We start from the raw sequence: 23008 nt of genomic DNA, 5'->3' as shown, positions 1-23008 counted from the left end.
GAGAGGTCTGTGATGTCCCAGAGGCAGATCCACAGTGAGGCTAACACAAGCCCAAGCTCCGGTGTCCCATCGGGCCCCCATCGCATGTTCACGTGGTCAGCTGCTGTTGGTAATCTTGTAGAATACTACAGTTCAAATGCAATCAGTTATGATCGCTCCTCTTTCCCAGTCAGACTTCTGTGGGTCTGACGTGCATTTGGGGGATCTGACTCAGGATCCCCTCAAGTGAGCGAGTGATGGATCCCATCTGACCTGAGATCGGTGAGGTACATTTCTGGGGTTCACAGGCACCATGTAACCATCCCGGTGTGGAGAATGGCTTGCATGGGTGCTCCCACTACCCCCTGCACCAGCTCACTTGGCTCTGTCACCTGGGGGGCAGGGCCCCAGTTGTGTCTCAAAACGACCACCGCTAAGTTCCCTGCACTAGAGGTACGTCCTCTAGTGCGTCCTAGAGGAGCAAAAAGGGTCAAAATGTTTGGAAAGAGCCAGAAGCTAGTCTGTGTAAAATTGTGATAAGTAATATTTAAAAAAAAAAAAAAAAGCACTACAAAGGTGTGTTGGGCAGTTAACACAAATATTATTTGTCCAGGTTTTGTGATGTTTGTGGTATTCGTGAATCGTTTCAAGATTGGTGATCTGTTGCAATTTCTTTTTATCATTCTCAAGAAATAATCGCATTTGTACCTAATTTGGGGTTCCATAATCTTGTCCTGTTTTCCTTCAAGAAGTCCCACGAAGGGGTCTGAGCTTCGGGTCCCATGACCCCTGAACCCATCGACTTGATGAAAGTCCTCTTCCTGCGAAATCTGGCCATTTCACGACAGCCCCAACCTGTCAGTCCACAAAGCAGAGGATCCCAGGCATGGAAGACCGCTTAGTGCTGCCCAAATCCCCTCTACACCCTCCCTGTGGACAACAGCCTTCCTGTCGCCATGATGGGGTCATCAGCACGGACAACCGAGATGTCCCTCACAGCCGGAGAGCCGTGGAAGACACCAGGGAGCCCCTCCGGACACTCCGAATGGGGAAGTCCACTTGCTGGAGGTCAAAGTCACAGAGCCAAGGTGATGTAGTGGTGGGTGGGAGGCTGTCTGGGATGGCAAAGGTAAGCAAGGACATTTTGTGGGGACAGCAGGCGACATCAGCCCGACAGCCATAGACGCGGCAAGGGGTCAGCAGCGCCTCAGAGCTCACCTTGCCCAGGCCCATCTCACACCCATGGGCTCTCCTTACACCACCAGACAGGTGCTAATGCAGTCCCTGCTTGAATGCTTCCAGGGACAAGGGGCTCCCTCCCCACACAGAAGCCCGTGTTCATTTATTACCTGAGACCATGTACACACTCTTCTCTTTATCAAACCCAATCTGCCCTAGCCCTCTGGGGTTCACAGGACGCGCCCAATCTCTGCCTGACGACAGCTTTTCAAATATTTGAGAACAACCCCAGGTTCCCCCCAAGCCTTCCTTCCACCAGGCTAAATATTCCAGTTCTGTCGACCTCCTCTTTTCCTACATAATTTCCAGACCCTTCACTCTCATGGTTTCCCTTTTTACACATACTCAACTTTGACGAGAGCTCTCTCAAAAACAGAACGGACCCAACACTCCAGATGAAGTGTGAGCGGCCCCGAGGACAGGAACTATCACCCCCCCCCCACCGCCACGACCCTGATGTGCATGATCTGGGAAGGTGAGCATGGCTAGACACACTTGTTGAATGTTGGGGGCTGGAACACCTCGTGGGTCAAATGGTGCCCCTTACACACCCACTGGGTCAGACCACCCCCACCCCTGAAGCCTTACTCCTCCCCAGAGAGGGTGGCAGACTTCAGGCGAGAACGCAGGCACAATAAGCAAAAGGTCCCAAATTCTGGCCATATGGCTTTGAGAGCTTAGTATCTTTCCCAAACTTGACTTTATTTTGTTATTTTTCAGAGGGGTGGTGGAGAGGGGAGACGGAGAGAGAGAATCTCAAGCAGACTCCCCGCTGAGCCCAGAACCCCACACGGGGCTCGATCCCACAACCCCGAGATCATGACCTGAGCCAACATCGAGTCGGCGCTTAGCCCACGGAGCCACCCAGGCGCCCCGAAACTTGACTTTATTTTAAACAAACCAGCTGAAAAGGCAAAGAGATCTTACACCACACTCCCCAAGTGTGTCATGAGAAGGAAATAGGTCATATGCAAAAACTAAATTATTGTCAAATAGGTTTGGAAAACACTGGAATAACCCAAGGTAAATAGGTGCCCCGAGCCTTGGAAACGCTAATGGACACGGCAAACCTCCAAGTGACGGATACAGGATGAGGTATTTGGGGATCGGTTTCCCACATCTCTCGGTCTAAAAATTCTGTCCTTTCACTGGCCAGCGCCCACATCTTGTCCGTCTATTTATTCTTTCAGCAAGTTTGTGCCCAGGCCCCATGCAGGCAGCTCCCAGCGTTCCTAGAAATCCCAACATAGAACCACTGCCTTGGGGGAGCTTGCACGCCAGTGGGGCGACCTGCAGAGAACAGCAGAGGGAGGTCCACATGCCGAGTCAAAAGGTCAGAGTGGGAAGGGGCCTGGAGACCATCTACCACAAGTACCTTGTGTCTCAAAGGAGGAAATGGTGGCCAGGTGGATGAAGGACACGCCTGGCCACATGGCCCGAGGGCTGGGCGGGGCTTAGCTCCTGGGGTCCTGACTCCATCTACCATGGTGTTCATGGCCCCAGTCATTAGGATTGGGCTGGAGGACTTCTAACTCTCATCTAGGGCTGAGATTTGATGAGTCTGTAAAAACAGCTCCTTCAGGTCAGAGAAAGACGTGGTCAGAAAAAAACAAGGCAGGGTGTGGGTGGGCTTGCACCCCACATGGTGGGATGATGGGAAGACCCTGGACAGGCCCAGCTGGAGGGAGAAGGACACAGCAGACATCGGGAGAGGTGATCTGTGGTGTGCACCCACCCATCTGAGACACCAAGCACCAGGGGGCCAGGGCTGTGTCTTCCCAGACTCACTGGTTAGAACCTTGGAGCTGAACTGAATTGGTCAGTTGCTTGTCTGAGTCAGCCAAGGTAGCTTTTCCTTTGGGCAAATTAGAACCAGAGCCATGAACTCCTGATAATAATGATTATTATAATTGAACACTTGCTGCGGGTCCAGCCCTATGTTAAGTACTATACATGCATAATCTCAGTTAGCCCTCAAAACAATCCTATAAGACCGAGTAGAATTTTTATCATCCCCATTTTACGGATAATGAAACTGAGCCATAGAGAAATTAAGTAACTTGCCCAATGCACCCAGCTGGTAAACATCAGATGCCCAAGCCTTGAGCTGGACAGTCTGATTTCAGAGGCCTCATACTGTTTCATTGCCATTGGAGGTGGCTGGTAGTGTTTCTGCTGTCACGTTTTTCAAAAGGTTTTAATATAGAAGTTTTCATATCCAAAGTAGAGAGAATAGTGTAATGAAATGCCATGTACCCATCTCTCGCTGCTACAACTGTTGCCTCATGGCCAATCTTGTTTCGTTTTTATTCCCATACTAACCCCCCACTTCCCATCACCAAGGATTTTTTTTTTTTGAAGCAAATTGCATGCATTATATAATTTCATCTGTAGATCTTTTAGCATGCATCTCTAAAAAATAAGGCTGAATCCTCATTCTCAATCACTACACTGAATGTGTTCTGACTGAGAAGTAGCTTAGGCCAGGTAGGGCCCCCCCGCCCCACATATATATATACACACACTGGCTTTCAGGCTAGCCACTGCCTAAAAGAGCTGAACTTGCACCCTCTGGGCACAGAGGCAACCAGCTCACTGGGCAGCCAGACCCAAAGCCCGAGCCTCACAGCCTGGCCAGATGGCTTCTCTGGCCCTTCTCAGTGTGTCTTATGACAACTGAAGCCCCTGGCAGCAGACTAGTTCCTTTGGAGATGGAAGATCGCTGGATGCGGTAGTCTCCTGCCTAGCGGGGTTGTGGCCACAAAAGCAAGTCTCTCTCGGCCAGCCTGGACCTGGCCCTCAACCCCGGCCATCCCCCTAAACCCAGCCCCTATTTCAAGATGATTCAAGGTGCTCTCCTCTGCTCAGCAGGGAATGATTCTCCACCCTGCCTGGTCTAAGAACAAGAGGTATGGAGGAGATGTAGCTGAAGCCCCTGGATTCAGTCCGCAGTCGGAGACTCACTGCACCTCTCATGAACTGAGAGTATCATGCCTCACTTCCCTCATCTGTAGAATGGAAGCATAACACTTACCTGGCAGTGTGGCCGTGAATGTCCAAAGAGATGGGGAAGGGGCTCCTGGCAGGCTCCGTCGGAAGAGTGTGCGGCTATTGATCTCAGAGTCATGAGTTCGGGTCCTACATGGGTGTAGAGGCTATGCAAATACATTTTTTTAAATTTTTTTAAAATTAAAAAAATAAAAAATAAAGAGATGGGCAAGTTTTATCCATGGATTTGTTTGGCTAGGGAAGGATGCAGTACCCACCACAGCCAGCAGGTGTCACCCAAAGACCAGCACCTAAAACAGGGTGGGGCAAAGCGGGCTGGGGGCTACTCCATTGAGAGGATTATCTTTCCCGTATTAGAACCAGTTGGACTTGGGGGAAGTGAAAGAAAGTTTAGCCTGTGGGATTTCTCCTTAGAAAAGTCAGTCTGGCTGTACCCAGAGTTAAAAAGTGGAACTGTGCCACCTCCAAAGCATGCTCATAGGAAGACCCCACAGGGAAACAGGCATCAATAAGCCCATTTTACAGATGAGGAAATTGAGGCTTCAAGGAACAAGTGACTTGCTGAAGGTAATACAGCCATGAGATGATGGATGCTGTCCTCTGAGCACGTCTCCCCTCTGTGGGGCTCAGATTCCACTGTTCAGTGAGGGGCTGAACTAGATCAATGGCTCCCAAGCTCAGCTACACAACCGCACACGCGCATGAGCACACGCACGCGCGGTGGGGGGGGGGGGTGCAGGGGACACAGAGAAATCCCAGACTATAGAACCAGGGATCTATATTCTACGTGTCCTAGGTAATGTGTATGTAAGCAGCTTAGCAGGGGACTAGCGACTGGCATCTGGGAAACACCAGACTAGAAGAATCTTTACTGGGTGTAGGTTCTGTGGGTTTCATAAACAACTTCCACTTAAGCTTGTCGAAACGCCTAACACAGTGCTGGCCACATCACCTGATGTTCAAATACTTCACTATTTTGCTGAATGAATGACTGGAAAAGTATGCCCATCCCCCGGCTCTGTGAAAGCCCTAGTTGACATTCGCTTCATCCCTCAAAGTCACACTCTTTTCCTAGGTGTTTTATGGCTTGTTTATGCTCATGATCCCATTCCATCTCTTTAGTGAGCTGAGTATTGTAATGTCCATTTCTCAGGAGAGGAGGGGAAGGTTCAGAGACATGAAGGGGCTCGCCCAGTGCTGCCCAGCTAGTCAGGGGCAGAGGCAAGCTTTGAACCCAAGTCTGTGTTGCCCCACCTCCAGCCCCTCTCCCACTGCACTTTTCCCGCCGGATAGCATTTTCACTGCACGGTTTGAGAGGAGGGAAAATATCAGATCTATGAGAGAGTGAGTCTTCCTAAACAGTCAAAATTACCTCAAATATGGGGAGAGGTGACATCAGGAGTGTGTCCAGAGACCCCAGGGTCAAGAGAAATCCTGCCTCATCTGCTGAAGGGGCTCCGCGCGGAGCTCCAAGGAGGGTGGGCGGATCCCACTCGGGCGGCCCAGAATATCGGCTCTCAGCACTTTGGGAAGGACAGGAGCTTGCCTCCCCCTCCTGGGTCTGGCCTCTGGGGTGTGGCTCTGCTCTCTGGGGGGCATCCAGCTGCCTTCCCACCGCGGAGCAGTCTCCACTGCCCTGCAGACCCCTCATCCGCAAACCTCTGCACCGAGAATCTGGTTATCTGCCTCCCCCTAGTGCCACGGGAGGGGATGGGGCGCGGCAGGATGCTGTGCTTCCTGACACAGCTCGGGCTCTCCACCCTGCTGGCCCTGCCTTCAGGCCAGGCAGTGCCTCACGGAGGGGGGCGGGGGGCGGTGCTGGAGTCTGGGCTCCCTCTCTGCCCCAGCTGTTTCCACGTTGGTCTCTAAGAAATCACCGGAAGGGATGAATGAAGGATGTCCTCCCATCCAGGTCCTGACTCTCAGCTGAGAGGCCGAGGTCCAGAAAGGGGCCTGCAGGGAGGCAGGGTCTCCGGATGCTGGGGCCATACTCTTGTACACTCTGCTGGGTCCCTCCCAGGCTCCTGGCCTCCTGGGCTCCTCCCCAGTTCCAACACCACTAGCAACATACAGGCGCAGGCACAACCTCTCCCTCACACGCACACACCCTCACACACACACAACACACACCAAGGGGCAACCTATAATCAAGACACTTTTTTCCACAAACCGTCCCTGGTCTCAGCACCAGAGCCAGAGACCACCGTCCGCTGGTTTCAAGGAACTGGGGAGCCCACGCGGAGCTGGCAGTGGGCCCGGGGATGGGAGATCCTCAAGAATGGACCACAGCAGGTCTATGTGGTGCTAAGGAGTGTCTGGGGCTGGGACCTCTGCTTGCACCAGCCTCTCCTTGGGACCTGGCGAGTCTGAGGGTAGGACTCAGGGGACCCTGCCTCCTGGTCCTCCCGAAGTGTCCTGAGAAGACCACACTGAAGAACAAACATTAAAGCAGTAAAGGGAAGGGGCTGAGGTGCCTGGAGGGGTCCAGGGAGAGTCCACAGCATCAAGTGTTAGAGCTGAAAGAGCCTTCAGGACAATCAGCAATAGCCTCAGCTCATTACAGCCTGGTCGGGAGCAAAGAACCACCAAGGGTCAGAAATTGTCTCTCTACCGGGGAAACTGAGGCTCGGGAGGGACTTGCCCACAATCCCAAATAGTTCACCATTAGTGAAGCCTGGACTCAGAGCGGGGCCGGCTGATTCCAAAGCCTGTGATCTCTACCACGATACCGAGGAAGAAAAGCTGGCCGTCCCCAGGACAGGTCCCCAAGACGGCATCCTGAGTGAGCACACGACCCTCCACCTGCCCAGATGGTGACGCCCAGCAGCTCTCCTTGCCCCTTGGGAGGTGGGAGGGTGGGCAGCTGTGGGTCATCACTCACCACTCATTCATTTGTCTCATCAGCCGGTCATGTGTTCCTTCAACAAACACTGAGCACCTACTTTGTGCCAGGGACAGGCTGGGGCAATAGGGCAGACAGACATGAAGGGATGGTCAGAATCCAGGGAGATGGGGGGTTCCCCCAGCAGATCTCTAGGGGTGCTGGGGAGGACGGGACAGGAAGGGTCCAGGAGTAGTTGAGCCCCGGCTGGGGCTATGCCACTCATGCCCTGGGCAGGTGTGTGAGGGCTGAGGCCACTCCCGGATGATGTTATTAACTGTGTCGGGAACATATGGTCCACGGACATGAGACCTGAAATGTTATTTACTTCGGAGCAGAGGACACCCCCCTCCCTCCCGTGCAGGCTGGGTTTGGCACGACTCTTCCTGACTGATAGGCCTTTCAGGAAACAAAAGACCGCGAGAGAATTCAACATGCTCCTGGCTCGGGGCCAAGCCGGCCCCCTCGCCTGTGCTTTCTCGAGTGTGTCTTTTTGTCCGCCTTCACCACTTGCAGGGCGCCTCTGCCTTCGCTACCAGGGGGAGGCAAGTGTGTATTTGTGGTGTGTGCGTGTGTGTGCCTGCACACACACGCACACACCCTGCTTTCTCCGAGCCCGGCTCTCCTGGGGGCAGGAAGGAACGAGGGATCAGCCACAGCTCCCCCACTGACCCTTTCCCTCGGCCCCTTGACTTGGAAGCCAACGCCTAGGATTTTTTTGCCAAGCCCAGAGACAGATGAGGGCCTTCTCAAGGTCACACAGCAGGCCCAGGGCAAGGCTGCCAGTGAGACCAGTCCTCCACCTTCTCCTGCTCCGGCTACACAGAACCGCTGGGGCGTCCTGGGCCCACGGACTGCCAGCCCACCTCGGAACTTCCACCCCCCGCCCCATCTTCTGCTATGCTCTCCTGGGAGTTCCTCCTAGTGACACCAAAGAAGCCCAGTGGGGAAATGACAGAGAGAATTTCTTGGAAAGGGAACCAAAATTTAGAGCCCTAGAGGCAAAGAGCAGCCAGGAGAGCCTGGGAGGCCTCTGGGAGTTGGGGAACCAGGACCGTGGGCGGTCCCACGGGGTGGCCACGGCGGGCCAGTGAGCTGGAAACACAAGCTGCCCCCCCACCCCCCACCCCAGGCACCACGCCCATCCACACCTGTGGGGACAACCCCTCACTTGGGTCTCCCCTGCCACACCCCTAACCTAACCCCTCCAGTGTCGGGGCTCATGCCCCGGGCACACAGGTTCCAAGTTCTAAGTAGGATGGCTTCCCAAGCCCTCGGTCGCTCAATGTAAAGTGTCCCCAGTCTGGGAGGAGGGCACTGAGGCTGAGCCAGGGGTTTCTGCCATGGCTGGGTCACTTGGCGGCCCCTCTGGCTCTGGCAGGCCAGCCCAGGGCTCAGTACTGCCCTCCCGCAGCCCTGGATGGAGGCTGCCATGGTCCCGGCTCCAAGGCCCTGCCTGATCCATCTTCCCAGCCAGGGACTCACCGCCATGACAGGACAGGGCCTGGCGGCTGTGGCATTTGCCTCTGATCTCTGCTGGCCGGGAGCGTGTCAGGCGGAGGATGAAGAACGGGCACGACGCTGCTGCCCCAGAGGCCTCTGACGAATTGCAGTTCAGAGCTCAGCGGCAGCAGCCCTGCCTGGAGCGAGGAGGGGCAGTGGGAGAGTCTGGGGGAAGGCTCAGCTCTCCTCTCTGCTCTGGGCCCTCGTCAGCAGGACCCTCAACCCGCATTGCCTCCCTGTCTGCCCAGAGACCCCACTCCCCCTGACAGAGGTAGGACCAGAGTAGCTGCTCAGGGTGGGTTCTTTGGGGGCACCCCCTCCTTGCTCAGCTGGGGAGAGTTTGGGAGTGCTGGGGATGACGGGGAGTCTCCCAAGGCCCCAAAGTTTAGAAAAATCAGAGGCCTATGGCAGGGGCGTCCTCACTCTGGAAAGGAGATCAACACCTGCGGGATCCAGGGACCATCCAGTCCGAGCCTCCAGTCCCTCTGATGGGGAAACCAAGGGCAGGGAGGAGAGCTTCCCCCCACAGGCCACCTAACCAGAGTGTCCAAGAGGGGATCTCCGCCCCCCCCAGCCCACACATATGTGAGCTCCCCATGCCCGAGTGTGCAGAGGCTGGGGCAGTGGGCGCTCCAGCCTGGGACAGGGGCGACACTGACAGGGTCACCAGCTAATACTGCCCCACCCTGACCTCCTACCCAGCCATTCTGCTGCATGGAGGCCCGTGAGGAAAGGCCAGGGTAGGGCAGGCTCAGAAGATCTCAGGGCCCTAGTGTCCAAGGCCAGCACGTACCTTTTATGCCCTGAAAGCACCTTCATGAGAGAGCTGGGGTGAGGCCACCGCTGGGGCAGGGTGGCACTGTCTGCCCCTCTCCCCAGACTGTGAAGCAGGTCAAGTTCTCCGGGGCCATCTGAGTCTCCACCCTGTATCTGTTCCCCTGCCTCCCATTCTCCTTACCACCCTAGCTGTGCCCACCTAGTAAGCTAATAACTTGCAACTTTGCCTCCAGAACGAATTCTCCTGGGGGTGGCGTTAAACACGACCAGCATCTCATCAGTTAAGCCAGAATGTCTGTGGCCCAGTCTCTATTAGGCACAGCCGCTCAGACAACCAACCAACTTCTCCCACCTGCCGCCCCACAGACACTGGTGCTCAGCGCCTCTGCCTCTCTCAGGTCCTGCTCATGACGTTGATTAGCACCAACTCTGGGGCTGGAGGCTTCGTGGTTACCCCAAGCGCTGGGGAAGATGTGCAGACCACGTATGATCACTGCCTTCCAGAAGGGGTGAGGGCTTGAGACCCACAGCCCAGAAGCACCCCAGAATAGGGCAAGCGATACACCTGAGGGATGTGCAAACGGACTGAGAAGAATTCAAAGCTTTCCCTGGTTTCAGGGGGCCCTACTGTCTGCAAAGGCCCCAGGCCCTGGAAAGACGGAGTTGAAAACGCCAATTTGAAGGAGCTTTAAGACTAAGACGCATGCTCTCTCTGGTGGTGACAAGGGGGATTGCATTCCCTCAGACAAGGGTTTTTTTGTTGTTGTTGCTGTTGGGTCATCAAGAGTCATTCATCCAACCGTTCCCAGGCTTGGTTGTTCCTTGTGACCCAATTTGTGCCTGAATTGTGAAAAATCCCAGAGTGAAGTGAAAGTTCATTAGGTACCAGTGCATGTGACCTTTGTGGAGAGGGAACGGAAAGTAATCATAAAGGCCCTGAACCACAAACAGGTCACAGACCTCAGAATGTCACTTAGATCCGTGGCTCTCAGCCCAGGCCACTCTCCGAGGCCACGTGGGAGCTTGTTAAGCATCAACTTTCGTGGGCCCCACCCCAAGAGTCACATTCAATAGGTCTGGAGGGAATGTTGGGTGTCTGGTCGTTCCAACAGCACCATGGGTTCTCTGGAGTACATAACCTAGGACCCATAGGAGCCTCACATTTCACAAGGGTGGAGGGTTTGCAGCAGGAGTGGAGAGTGGAGTGGCTCACCTAGGACCATTTCCCCTGTGGAACAGCTAGAATGCCCCTCCTAGTTGGCACCCTCAGAGGTCGGTGTATGGAACATTCTAGAAGTGTTAACTCCTCTCCACTGCTCTGGGCCACAGACCTAGAACACCCCCTCCTCCTGTCTGGCTTGCCGCTACATCCAAGAAGCTTCAGGAGCGAACCTCCTCGGGAAAGCACCCCTGGCCGGGCCTACCCCGTTCCCATTCATTTCTCCCACCAGGATGGACAGGTCAAGTATACGCTCCATCTTGTGTATGGGAATACTGAATTCTATTTAGGGGTGTGGCCCGTCCCATTTTATTGGTCTTTGGTGAGCCCACGTTTGGAGCAGGGTGTCGCAAAGACCTCGGCCCCGAGGTGTAAGTAGCCAGGCCCTCTCTCTCTTCCCTTGGCTTTCCAAGCCCACAGGGGGTCAGTGGGGAATCTGCCCACCACCCTCAGGTGTCAGTGAGAATGCTGGAATGGGAGTTGGAGACCTGGCTTCTAGCTCTGGCCCTGATACAGGCCGGTTGTGTCACCTGGACAAGTCCCTGCCTTTCCTATGGTCTCAGTTTCCCTTTCTGAGAAGTGAAGCTTGTCTCTTCCGCTCCCTAAGGACCTTCTGTGTTCGAGCTTTCTGTGATTCTGTGAGGCTTGATGGTCTTCAGGACCTGGGGGCTGTGGATTTAGACAAAGAACTGAATTTGCAAGTGGAACGGTGGTCTGCTCTGCCTCTGGCCCCCAGATATACCCTGTTCATTTTAAATTAAAAAAAAACTTTCTTAAATTTTTATTCTAAGTAGGCTCCACGCCCAGTGCGGGGCTTGAACTCATGACCCCCCTGTTCTTTGTAAACTCCACTAGCTCGCTGCTGTCTGGGTTCTCCTGCCAAGTTCTCCCCTCCCCTCCCTGGCCGGCTTACAGACCCAGATGAGGAAAACGGACACTAGGTGGTGTCGAGATCCTGCCACCCCATCCCTTCGGCACGGAAGAGCAGGAGAGGGAAGATGGGCTCCTTCTGAGTGCAGAAACTGCCAGAGGGGAACATACTGTGCCGCAAGGGGGCCACAGGCTTCAGGAAGTCGGGCTCTGGGCAGATAGGCAGCCTGACACCATCGTGGCTCCAGCGGCCAGCAGCTGGCTGCCTGCCAGAGTGCACAGGGCTGGAGGAGAGGGTACCAAGGTCCGCACCCTCCTTGTCCACTCCCTGGCCCTGGGATTAGCCAAGGCAGCACCCAGATAGGTGGAGGAGAACAGGTGCAGTGGGGGGCTCCCAAGCCCCAAGAGTGGAAAGGGAGCAGCCTGAGCTTAGCACCAGGGTCAGGAGGTGGGTAGCGAGAGAGCATGTGCTGAGGCGCACACCAAGGCCCCCAGGCCCACCCATCCTGGCATGCTGGAGTTCCTGGGAGGTGGCAGAGCACGTACTGTGGTCACAAACAGCTACTACTTTGGCTGCTTGGGGCACATCTGCAGGAACTCCCAGGGCCTGTAGCAGATACCCAGTAGCAGCACCCAGGGCCTGAGCAGATACCAAAGCAGCACCCATTTGTCATTGACCTTCACACTTCCCGGCTTTCTCTCTGCCTGGGGTGCGGAAGGCAGGCTGATTCCTCTGTCCTCGGGGCTCCTGGCAATTCAAGGGGTAAGGAGAGGCCTGCAGATGGTGAGTGGGTATGGGCACCTGAGCAATTCATTGAAAAACAAGAGACCAGGCTGTATTGTACTCCAGCTGGGAAGGGCAAGTGGGTTGTGGCAGGTACGGGAGCGAAGGAGGGAGGGAGGGAGGCCAGGGAAGGAGCTGTGTCTCTGAGGCTGGCTTTATTATTAACATGAGGCAGCCTGGGGTTGGGAGGAGGCCATGAAAACCCAGGGGTCACCTGGAGCCTGGTGCTTCCTTCAGCCCAAGGGCCTGGCAGTGCTGGGGACAAAGGTCTACAGCTCAGGGAAGGCTTCCCAATGCCGCCCTGCAGAGGGGGGTACGGCTGACTCTGAAAAGACAAAGACAGGATCTGGGTTGCAATGCGGGCAGGAGTAGGGATTTTTCTTTTATTCCTTATTCATCGTACCTTTCTCTTTGCCCCCTCCCTTGGCCACACACGCCACACCTGGCACTTGGCCATCAATCAAAAAGCCAGGGTGGGCGGCAGACCACCTGGCTGGTGGCTGGAAGACCCTGAAATCCTTCCCGGCTCCGTCCCAAGCTCTCCCTGATTTCTCCACAGCCATCCCTGGCTCCCCCCTCACTTGTCCCTCCCCAACTTACCTGTCATTACAGATCATCATCATTGACTTGCCTGGGGCGGGGGAGGGGCAAAAGAGAGGGAAGAAGTCAGAGGGGGACGTGGTGAGTCTCAGGGTCCCTGACGTTGGGGACCCCTCCTCACAGGCATTGGAGACCAAAATCCTTGGCCTACCCCTCCTTTCCCCCCAGTGTCCCCACCCCACTCAGGGACCCTAAGCAGGCACTCACCGGTGCTTCTTTTTGCCCCCACAGCGGAGTCTTTTGCCTTGAAGTGAGAAAGGAGATGAGTTTCCATCAACCTCTTGCTTCCAGGGAGAGCCTCTCTGCCCGGAAAGAGGCAGCCCTGGAGCCTTTACTCCCTCCCGCCCACCACAGCCACAGTGGACCATTTCTGTCTTTATATAGGGCTGGGCCTTAAGCATTGAGTCAGTCAGTACATCGGTCAGTCAGTCAACAAACATATACCGCAGCAGCTCCGTGGTAGACCGTGAGCTCGCTGAGAGCAGTGGCCGAGCCTGGGTCAGGGTGGTGCCCCCGGTATAGGGCCAAGCACATAGTAGCTGCTCAATACGCTCTTGGAGGAGGAGGACTGTAAGTCCAGAGCCAAGATCTCTGCTCAGGCCTGTCTGCCTCCTGCACCTATGTGCTGGACCACGACGCAGTGCCGCCCACAAGACCCTTCCAGCTGAGCTGGGGAGAGCAGCCATGTCTGCAGACGGAAGCCCTCAGATGGAATGGCACCAACCATGGGCGGGTTAGAATCCCAGGACGCAGAGGTGCTTGTGTTTCTGTGTATTTTTCTTCTGGTTGCACCAAACCAAGTCAATGAGCATTTACTAAACCCCTGCTGTGTGCCTACTGGAGCTCGGGGATATACAAGGACCCATCTCTCCTCCAGAACACTCTAGGCCTGGGCCTGAGTACGCCCTTGGCTGCCATGCTAGCCCTAACTTTATGAGACAAGTAGGATCATCCCTATTTAACAGATGAGCAAACTGAGGCCCAGGGAGTTAGGGATCCACACACAGTAAACTGGCGACGGGGTCGAATGCCTCTGGCTCCCAGCCACACTTGCTTTCCAGCAGTCGGCGGGATGGGGTGGGAGGGTGGACACCCCTGGGTTCAGCTGAGCTCAGCTGTGCTTCTGACTGGCTGTGGCCCCCTGGGCAAGTTGTTGCACCTGTCACGGTGGGTAGCTTTTCCTCTGTAAAATGTGACCCGTAGTGGCCATCCCTCAGTGTTGCCAAGAGGATTAAATGGACTGAGATGCAGCTCATGCCAAGCAAGGAAAGTGCCCAGATCTGGCCAAGGGAGGTATCCAGTGGCGGTTGGTTCCCTCCCCTGGCTTGAACCCCGTGTGCTGGAGTGTCCCCCGCTGGCTGGACGCAGCTAGCTCTCCCCTCTCAGCAGCTCCTCCCAGGGCCATCAGAGGGCGCACTGGAGGAAAAGGAACCGTCCTCTGTGTGGCCCAAGGACCAAACAGGGAGTCGTCCCAAGAAGCCTGTGTCCATCAGGGTGTCCGTCAGTTCCCACATCCTGCATAGGGGAATGGAGGGGAGTGGAGAGACTCACTCCCTTCTGGGATCTGGGAAGAGGATGAGAGGGCTTTCCCCCACCCCCGCCCGGGGAACCCGTGCTCAGTGGCTCTGAGAAGAGATATGGCCCCATGAAGCAGCCCGTTCCGACAGCCCCACTTACTGAGGATGATAATGAGCCCCATGACGAAGGCCAGGGCAGCAAAGATCAGGCCCCCGTTGCGGACAGTCTCATAGTCTGAGGAAGGAGAGGGCAAGGAGGTGGGGTGGGTCATCCCAGGCACCCTTCCCACATCCCACCCCAGCAGCAGCCCCAGGCTACCAGGGGAAAGTGGTGGCCGTACCCAGGGGATGCCAGGAACCAGGGGTCCGTGGGTGGTGGCAGGCTGGGGAGGGTGGCCCACCAGGCTTACCGTAGTAGAATGGGTCCACATCGCCCTTGGGGCTGCCACCTGAGGAGAGAGCCAGAGGCAGGGTGAGCCAGCCACGGAAACAGCAGACCCCCCATCCTTCCCTCCCCAGCAGCCCCGAGGGTCCACGTGGGCAAGAGGAGGCTGGTGGGCCTGCCAAGGCCACTGACAGTGGGGGCATCTGTCCTGGGCCGCCTCGGAGACCATCAACTTGGGACCAAACACCAAGCATCCAAACAGGGTGCCGTGCTGCCTGTGGGGGCCTCTAGCAGCTCTGGGAGGGTTGGATCTTTCCTCTCCTCTCTTCCTACAACCGTAAGCAAGGCCATGGGAGACATTTCCCATTGGACCCATGGGTAGCCTCCCTCCATGTGACTAATCAACGGCAAGATGCGTCGCAAATACTTGCGGAATGAATGAACGGAAGAGGCCCTTCACTTCCACTGAACAGAAGGAGAAAACTGAACCTGTTCAAAGTCCCCCATGAAAGTTGGGGGCAGAACTGGGTCTTGGGCTCAGGTTTCTAGATCCTTCTCTCTTATGTTTCCATCCTCAAGGGGAAGCAAATTCTTTTAAGAAATGTTAATATATAGTGTTTACCACACGCTAGGTGAAGGCTAACAAAACGTTAGCTCATTTTACTGTCATAAGCATCCCGTGAGGCATCAATATGATTCCAGTACCATCCCTAGAAGCTGGATGCACAGAGAGGTTAAGTAACGCCCCCACAGTTACACAGCATAAAGGAGAGAGCTGGGACTTAAACCCAGGCAATAGGTTGCCAAGAATCTGGGCGCCTAACCCCTTTGCTACATTGCCTCTCAGATGGTCAGAAGGCATGAGACCCTTCAAGGCCACGTATGGTCCAGTCGCTCGCGTCCCGTGGTGTTAGCCCACCCAACGTGTTGCTGCTCAGCGCCAGAGGTCATAGCTCTGCCCTCCAGCCCTGGAAACTGAGCACACTTGCCTTTGGGCAGCCCGAGGGCACCTGGCCAGAGCTTTGCTGCCATGGTGGGGGTTGGCCCCTCTTTCCTACCCTCTTTTGGGCCCCTTCTCGGCACTAAGGAGGCAGTGCCTGAGGTAGAAGGAATGCACAAGTCAGCACCTCCCAGGTTGTGCTGAACCGTGCCCTGGGTGGTGGAGGGCCTGGGGCCCTGGGGAGCCCAGGTGTCCCCTGTGCAGCCTCCCTGGCCAGAAGGGGCCAGTGCCTGGGCCTCTAGGGGAGGGCTATGGGGACCCAGGAGCCTGTCCCCATGTGGGAGCCCAACAACGTTGTCTCCCGGATTCAGTTCTTGTTGAGGGTGACACGGGGAGTTAGCCCCAGAGCCATGACTAGATTGGCGGCTCCCCTCACCACCACTGGCCCCACAGACGCCACCCCACCCCAGCCGCTGCCCACCGCCTCCCTCGTCCCTTGTCTTGAGCCCTTCACTGAACCCACACCCACCCAAAGCCCTCGTCTTTTCTAGGTCTGGCCCAAAGCCCACCACAGTCAACAGAGGCCCCTGTTGGCCTCCAGGCCCGAGTCACCCCCATCACGGGATCCTTCTGGGGGTGTCCCTCCACACTTGGGGGGCTCTGGCCCCAAAGCCAGCCTGACCCCCCTCCACCTCCCGCTCTGAGCTTAGGTAGTCCAGAAAGATACATTGAACCAGGAAAGGTGCCTGCCAGAGAGTCAAGATAGGAACTCATCCCCGCCCCCATCCCCCAGCTCCTACCTGGCACCCCAGGTTCTGCCATTCAAGCTCTATTCCTTCAGACTTAAGGCAGGATCCTCTTTCTCAAAGCAATTTTTTAAAATCCTCTTAGGAGGCTGGCAACCTTGGGGGAGGGGTGCTGCAGTCCCCAGAAGGCAGGGGTGCCAGGGGTCCAGCTCATCCCTTCAAAGGTGGCCCAAGGAGAGGCCACCTCCTGCTTCACACACGTACACACACACTCACCATCGTCCGGGGACAGTGCTGCCATTCCCCTAGCAGACCGGGCTGATCTGCCTCTGCTCGGGGGAGAGTACCTGGCCGCAGGTGGCCGGGGGAGAGGTGGGGGCATTAAACATTAACAGTGCCAGGTAATGTTTACCCTAGTCACGAGAGAAGCCCTCGTGTGAGCGGAGGGGCTCCCTCGGAGGCAGGAGGAGGTGCGTGTGCACGCAGGGGCAGGGACGAGCTGGCTGAGTTTCCAAACCCTCCCGAAAGGAAATTTCCAGAGAAGGGTCAGGGATGGGTAGGCCACAGTGTTCTTCCACCGGCCGGAGAAGCCGTGGCTGGGGCTGGGGCACGGGGGAAGTGGGACTTTCAAAATATATTCAGTGTCTGCCAGAGCTTGAGGGGCCATGTCGGGGGCCCCACAGACGCCACCCCACCCCAGCAGCTGCCCACCTCCCCGACCACTGCGGAGACCACAGAGACCTCGGCTTCAGCCGCTACTTCTGACCCGGCGCCCGGGGCTTCCCTGCGGCCATCCCCAGGCACCTGCCCCCCTCCCACCACAAGGCCCACCCTGAGCCCACCGTGGGCGTTCACGCCTCCAGGCCTGAGCTGCCCCGTTCCTGTTGTTTCTTTCACCCATCGGGGCTGCATCCAGCGGCTCACACCTCCGTCAGAAAGGCTCCAGTCACCCCTAACTAATCTCTCTTTCCCTGCTGCCTCTGGCATTTTCCTTCTGTAGGCCAGCTGCTCCCATGCCGGCTTCCCAGGTTGCGCTGTCGGCTCCTTCAGGAAGGGGCCAAGCCTATCACCCGGGGAAGGGCTTGCTTTTCTGACTCACAAAGCACTTGCCTAACTAGTATCCCCTTGTGCCTTGTGTTATTTCCCATTTTACAGTTGAGGCATCCGAGGCACAGAGAGGGTAGGGCCCTGGCCCCAGGTCACACAGCCGGTGAGGGGCAAGGTGGAGGATGGAGAGGCAGGCCTTAGGCTTTAGGAGTCAGATGCTTTCCCACACCTCCGAGGCTGCCTCCCTACTCTGCGGCGGCCTCTTTCACCCTGGAGACCCCAGGGCTGGGTACTCCATGGGTGCTCATATTCCTGGCTGAGCTCTAGTCCATTGAACTGGCCTCCAGAAGAGGCTAATGTTCAATGGTAGCCAAGGGCCCAAAGCCAGCGGTCAGTGTCCACCAAGGATGGGCTGCTCCTTCCAGAGGGAATGAATCCCTCTGTTAATCCCCCTGGAGTGGTTGCAGGGGATCAAGGTTTGAGTTCATTTCCCGGCCCCTCCATTTGCTAAGTAAATGGCCTCTGTCGAGTCACTGAACCTCTCTGCGCCTCAGTCTTCGCGTCTGTAAAATGGGACTACTCCCTGCCTCAGGGAGTTGTTGTGCAGAGAAAGGAGATAATGCATGTGAAGAGCAGGGCACACGACCTGGGACACAGCAAGTGTCACTATAGTTACTGTCATATTTGTGTCAACTGGAAAATAAAGGGCATTCACGTTTTGTTGAACATTAACTGCTGGATGCAGGAAAGCCAAGCCCCCTCCAGCGAAAATCAGCACGGGGGTGAGATGGAGAGAGAATGTCATGGCCAAGGCCCTGCGGCCCAGGAGCTGTGGTACCCATTCCACTCTCTGCTTTCAGAACCAAGCAATGAATATTCATGAGAATATCATAGCACAGCTAATGCTTAGTAGGGGCTGACCATGCGTCAGGCTCTTTATTTATTTTTAAGATTTATTTATTTATTTTGAGAGAAAGCGAGCGAGCAAGCGTGTGTGAGCCAGGGGCTGAGGGAGAGGGAAAGAGAATCCCAAGCAGACTCCCTGTAAGCGCGGAGCCCACGCAGGGCTCGATCCCACCACCCTGAGATCATGACCTGAGCCGAAACCAAGAGTCAGACAATTAACCAACTGCGCCATCCAGGGGTCCCTTGTCAGGTTCTTTATATGCACTGTCCCACTGAATCCGGGCTTGCTCCATTCTACGGATGAAGAAGCTGAGGCTGATCATTTGCTCCCTACAGTGAGACCGCCGGAGGTGGCCAGGACAGGGCCATGAGCCCCACTGGGCAGAACAAGAAGACTGAGGGCAAGGAGCTTGAAGGATTGGCCTGCAACATCCAAATAGTGACAAAACCAGGGCTAGAAAGCCAGACCCCCAAGGCTGTGCTCCCAAAGCTACTGTCGCTCTCTACACGGGACACCAGTGCCCCTTACTGCACATTCTCTCAGTATCTTAGTGCATTTTGTCTATATTTGTAAGCTACTGCGGATTCTGTCTGCAATAATGGGTATAAAAATGGGTGGAAAGGACAGATGATAGATGACAGAGGGAGGGAGGGAGGGAGGGAGGGAGAGATGGTGGCAGAAATAAGAAAAACAAGTTGTTATCTGCATTTTAAACTCTACGTGCAAGGCCCTGTTCTGCGCATGTAACAAAAATGAAGCATGTGATAATCACAACAACCCCGAGGTAAGGAAGCCGTCATCAGGATGCCCATTTTAGAGATGAGGACACCGAGGAGAGAAGTTAAACAACTTGCCGGCGGTCAGGCAGCGAGGGAGTGGGGAAAATAAGATTTGAACCCAGCAGCCCGGCTTTGGAATTCCTGCAGAGGGACCGGTGGCTGGACAGGCAGACAAGGAGGCTGTTGGACAAGCTGTCTTCCTAGCTCCTGCAGCTCAGAGATGCTCAGGGCAAAGATCCCCACACGTCCAGGACTCCACTTGAGATGCCCTTGTTGAGAAATCCTGCCTGTCCTCGCTTCGGCTTTCCCTGCCCTTCTGGGGAGCAGGTGGCTGCACCTCAAAGTGAGGAGGTGGACACCCGTGTCCGAGTCTGAGCAGGCGGGGGGCGTGGGGTTCAGGGGACTCACCCAGGTACCACCTGTCCATGGCAGGAGCCGCCGGCGTGTCCTCGGTCGACAAGAGTGGCAAGGCACGGGTTGCCAAGGGCCTGGCTGGAAAGTGCGGCTCTCCCTCCCTCCACGTCTCCTCCCCCTCCCCCGCTGGGAGGGGCAGGAAGAGACAGAGTCAGGGAGGAGGGCTGGCAAGGGAGCCCTCACCTTGTGCCAGCCCCACCCCCGCCAGCAGGGATAGGCTGGGCCAGGCATCCCCATCAGAGGGTCTCTGACTTCCACCCGAGGAAGGGGGAAGCTGGGAGCCACAGCAAAGCAAAGCCCCAGCGCCCCCACAGGAGCGACACCACAGCCAGCGCCCTTCAGGAAGCCTGGGGTGCCTGCAAAGGCCACCCTAGGGGTGACTGAGGGAGACCCCGAGGGCCATCTGTGGGCCCCCCCAAGCCTTTACTCAGCTGCACCTCCCCCGTCAAGCCCAGTAGGGCCTCCACCCCAATATGTCCTGCCCCCCGGTCTCATTCTGCCGCCGGCGTCCCCTGAGATGGGACAGAATGCCTGCAGACCCCTCGGCAGCTGCCCTGGGTGGGGACGGGGTGCTTTTCAGGGCCAGGCCTGAGGCCGCAGCTGCAGGTAGTAGGGCCCACATGGGAAGCAGCTGGGGGCCAGGAGGGGCCGCTGGTGTGGAGCAGCTCCATGGCAGCCAACCCGTCCTCACGGGGACCCCTCCCGTAGCCCCAGTGACTCACCAGCTGGGATGTCAGACCTGCCCGGCAGCAGCCTAACGCAGCCTCTGAGGGCTGCTGGCTGGTGCCAGAGGGGGACGGCCGGGAGACAGCCCTTCGGGTTCCAGGGAGGTGCGGCCCCCTGCCTTGGCTCAGCCAAGTGTCAGTTCCTGGGGCCACCGGGGCCTCTGAGGGCCTGGAGCAAAGTCGCAACAAGTGGGCTGGGTGTGGCTCACTCCAGAGCACAGGATCTCCCTCGGTGACTTGGGGGCCACCCTACTCGGCTGCCCCAGAATGCACACTGAAAAGCAGGGTTTGGGAGGTGCTGGTTCTGGCCCCTGGCTCTGACCCCCCGCTCCAGTCAGACAACGACTTGCCTCTCTGTCCCTCCTTAGCAGAATCTCCTGCCCCGGGGGGCTGACTAATGACACCCCCAGAGAGCCACCTCCCCGCTGGAAGACATTCTGGAAATGAAGAAGGGCAGGCCTGGAGGGGCGTGATCTGGAGGGGCTGAGGTCTGTCCTGAGGGCCCTGCCCAGTGGCCGAGCTGCTCCCACAACCCGGCCTTGTCACATGATCCCAAGTGGAAACCTGCACGTTCAGACAGCTCAAGGCTGTTGAGCAGAAATTCTCCAAGCGGGGCACTGGGAGAGATTCAGAAATCTCGGCGCTGGATGACACTTCAGAAGTTACTTGGTCCAAACATATCAGTGGTTCAGAAATGTGAAGATCTCAGCCAGAACCCCTTTCACAGCCTCCCGCAAACACACACACCTACACACACATTCTGTGTTCCCTACCAGCTCCTAATGCTGCAAAGGAAGGCATCTTGATCCCAAATGGAGACCCTGTGTCATGGACTGGCTAACTGGAAAGGGCATCCAAAGTCATCCTACCCGTCCCCATCGTTTATAAAGGGTTCATTCTCCTGCTCCAACCCTTTGAGGCCTCAGAGAATAAACCAAAGTCCTTTTTGTGTCCTATAGGACACTTCTTAATCTGGCCCCAATGACATCTTTGACCTTGTCTCCAACTTCCCTGTTCCTTCTCTCTGCTCCAGCTATACTGGTTTCCTTGATGCTCTTCTAACCCTCCAGGCATGCTCCTGCCTCAGGACCTTTGCACTGACTCTTCCCTCTTCCTGAACACTCTTCCTCCAGAGAACTTCCTGGCTAACCTTGCTCACACCTCATTTCACTGATTGACTCAGAAGACCCTTCCTGGCACTCCCATCTAAAATGTTCACACCCACTCTCTGAAAGGTCTCAAATCCCTTTCTTAGTTTGTTTTGTTTTGTTTTGTTTTGTTTTCTCCAGGAAAGCAAGGATTTTTGTTGTGTTCATTTGCAGATTCCCAGGGCCTAGAACAGGACCTGGCACATGGTGCACCCCCAGTTTTGTTAAACAAATGAAAGTGTCCCGGAGGTGAAGTCATTTCTCTAGTGGCACAGGGAGGCCCAGGACTTGCCTAATGCAGCCTCTCCCTGAGGTCCCCCGCCCTCTAACAGGTAACAGGAACCGGTTTGCCCCCACCGAGAAAGAGTGGGTGGTCAGCCACCCCCATGTCTTGCCAACAGCTACCCCAGAGCCCTTCCATCCCCACCCTCTACTCCCCCCGGTGCTTCACCCAGAGACCGGCAGCAACTTCGACGCAAGCGTTTATTTCTCCTTTCAGCGGAAGCCTGGGGTAAGAGTCAAGAAGGTCTACTCTCTCTTGCTCACATCCAGGTCCTCCCTCAGACTTCTTCTTGTCCACCTCCAGCTGAGGTCATCGGCCTGGCTGTCGCTGGGGACAAGGGAGCCCCTGGCTCAGAGATGCCCTGCTCTTCAGCAGGGAGGCCCCGGCTCCTTCAGCCTGTGGCCCATGAAGCCCAGGGAGCCGCCCAGGAGAGCCTCTCCTCCCATGTGTTCCTCCATGCGGGGGCCACCCTGTGGCACAGACTCGCCACACTCAAGCCCCTTTGCATCCCGACACTTCGCTGTGGATTCTGTGATGCTGGGAAGGGTCACCTGTCCTTCTATTTGTAAAATGGGATGAAACACCTACCTTTCGTGGTTCTTGTAGGAATTGAGATGATGTGGGTAAAAGGCCTGGCCAAAGAAGGTCCTAATAAAGGTTGACTTCATTATCCTCACCTGAGATGGGTTTCTAGGAGGCAAGGACCCTCACTGTAATCCCTTCCCTGGGCTCAGTCCCTTGCCAAAGTGATCTCTAAGGCAGGTTCCCAGAGCACGCCCCCCTCTCTGACCCTCAGCACAATCTCTGCCGGCCCACCATCCACCCCTCACCCCCAGCTTTCCTCTCCTTCCCCACACCTACACAGCACCACGGGTCACTCCTGGGGTCTGGTTGCACTTCTTCTTTTAGTCTGTCTCGGGATATGGGGCCACATGGGGTGGGAGTGCTACTCTGCTGTCCCAGAAAGCCTATAGGGCAGGCAAAGACACGCCCACCCCTGGCCGCCCTCCCTTTGAGTATTCCAGGCTGGAGCCGAAGAGGGCCATCCAGCCGTTCACTGCTCTCCTCCCAAGACCCACGGGTCAAGGAGACCTTTAGGAGGTATAGAGAGGGAGCCCCAAGTCCCGGTCCCTCTTCCAGCGCTGTCATACCCAGTGGGACAATGTCCTCGGTTGCCATGCCTCAGTCTCCCCTGTCTTCCCCAAGCAGCATCTTCAGTCTCGGGGCAAGAGTCTGGGTGGTCACTTTGGGGTTGC

General features: G+C 56.3%; 1 protein-coding gene across 2 annotated transcripts; it reads right to left on the bottom strand.

Annotated features, from left to right (window-relative positions):
* Window positions 1–12867: 12867 nt before the first annotated feature.
* On the bottom strand, window positions 12868–19609 carry FXYD2 (FXYD domain containing ion transport regulator 2). Of its 2 annotated transcripts, none has more exons than XM_028105820.2 (5): window positions 19591–19609; window positions 14789–14827; window positions 14539–14613; window positions 13069–13105; window positions 12868–12892 (listed from the first exon to the last, which is right to left on the bottom strand). In XM_028105820.2, exons 1-5 carry the CDS (start codon window positions 19607–19609, stop codon window positions 12868–12870), a joined length of 195 nt encoding a protein of 64 aa, XP_027961621.1. The 2 variants fall into 2 exon arrangements, with proteins under 2 accessions (XP_027961621.1, XP_087873535.1); XM_088017409.1 differs by lacking the exon at window positions 19591–19609 and adding an exon at window positions 16726–16750.
* Window positions 19610–23008: the final 3399 nt, after the last annotated feature.

The sequence above is a fragment of the Eumetopias jubatus genome, unplaced genomic scaffold (assembly GCF_037043125.1).
Source record: "Eumetopias jubatus isolate StellerSeaLion01/CBP00866 unplaced genomic scaffold, mEumJub1_p1.0 scaffold_13, whole genome shotgun sequence".
Taxonomy (NCBI): domain Eukaryota; kingdom Metazoa; phylum Chordata; class Mammalia; order Carnivora; family Otariidae; genus Eumetopias; species Eumetopias jubatus.
Note: the sequence above shows the minus strand (reverse complement) of the source record. Positions and strands in the feature narration are given on the sequence as shown.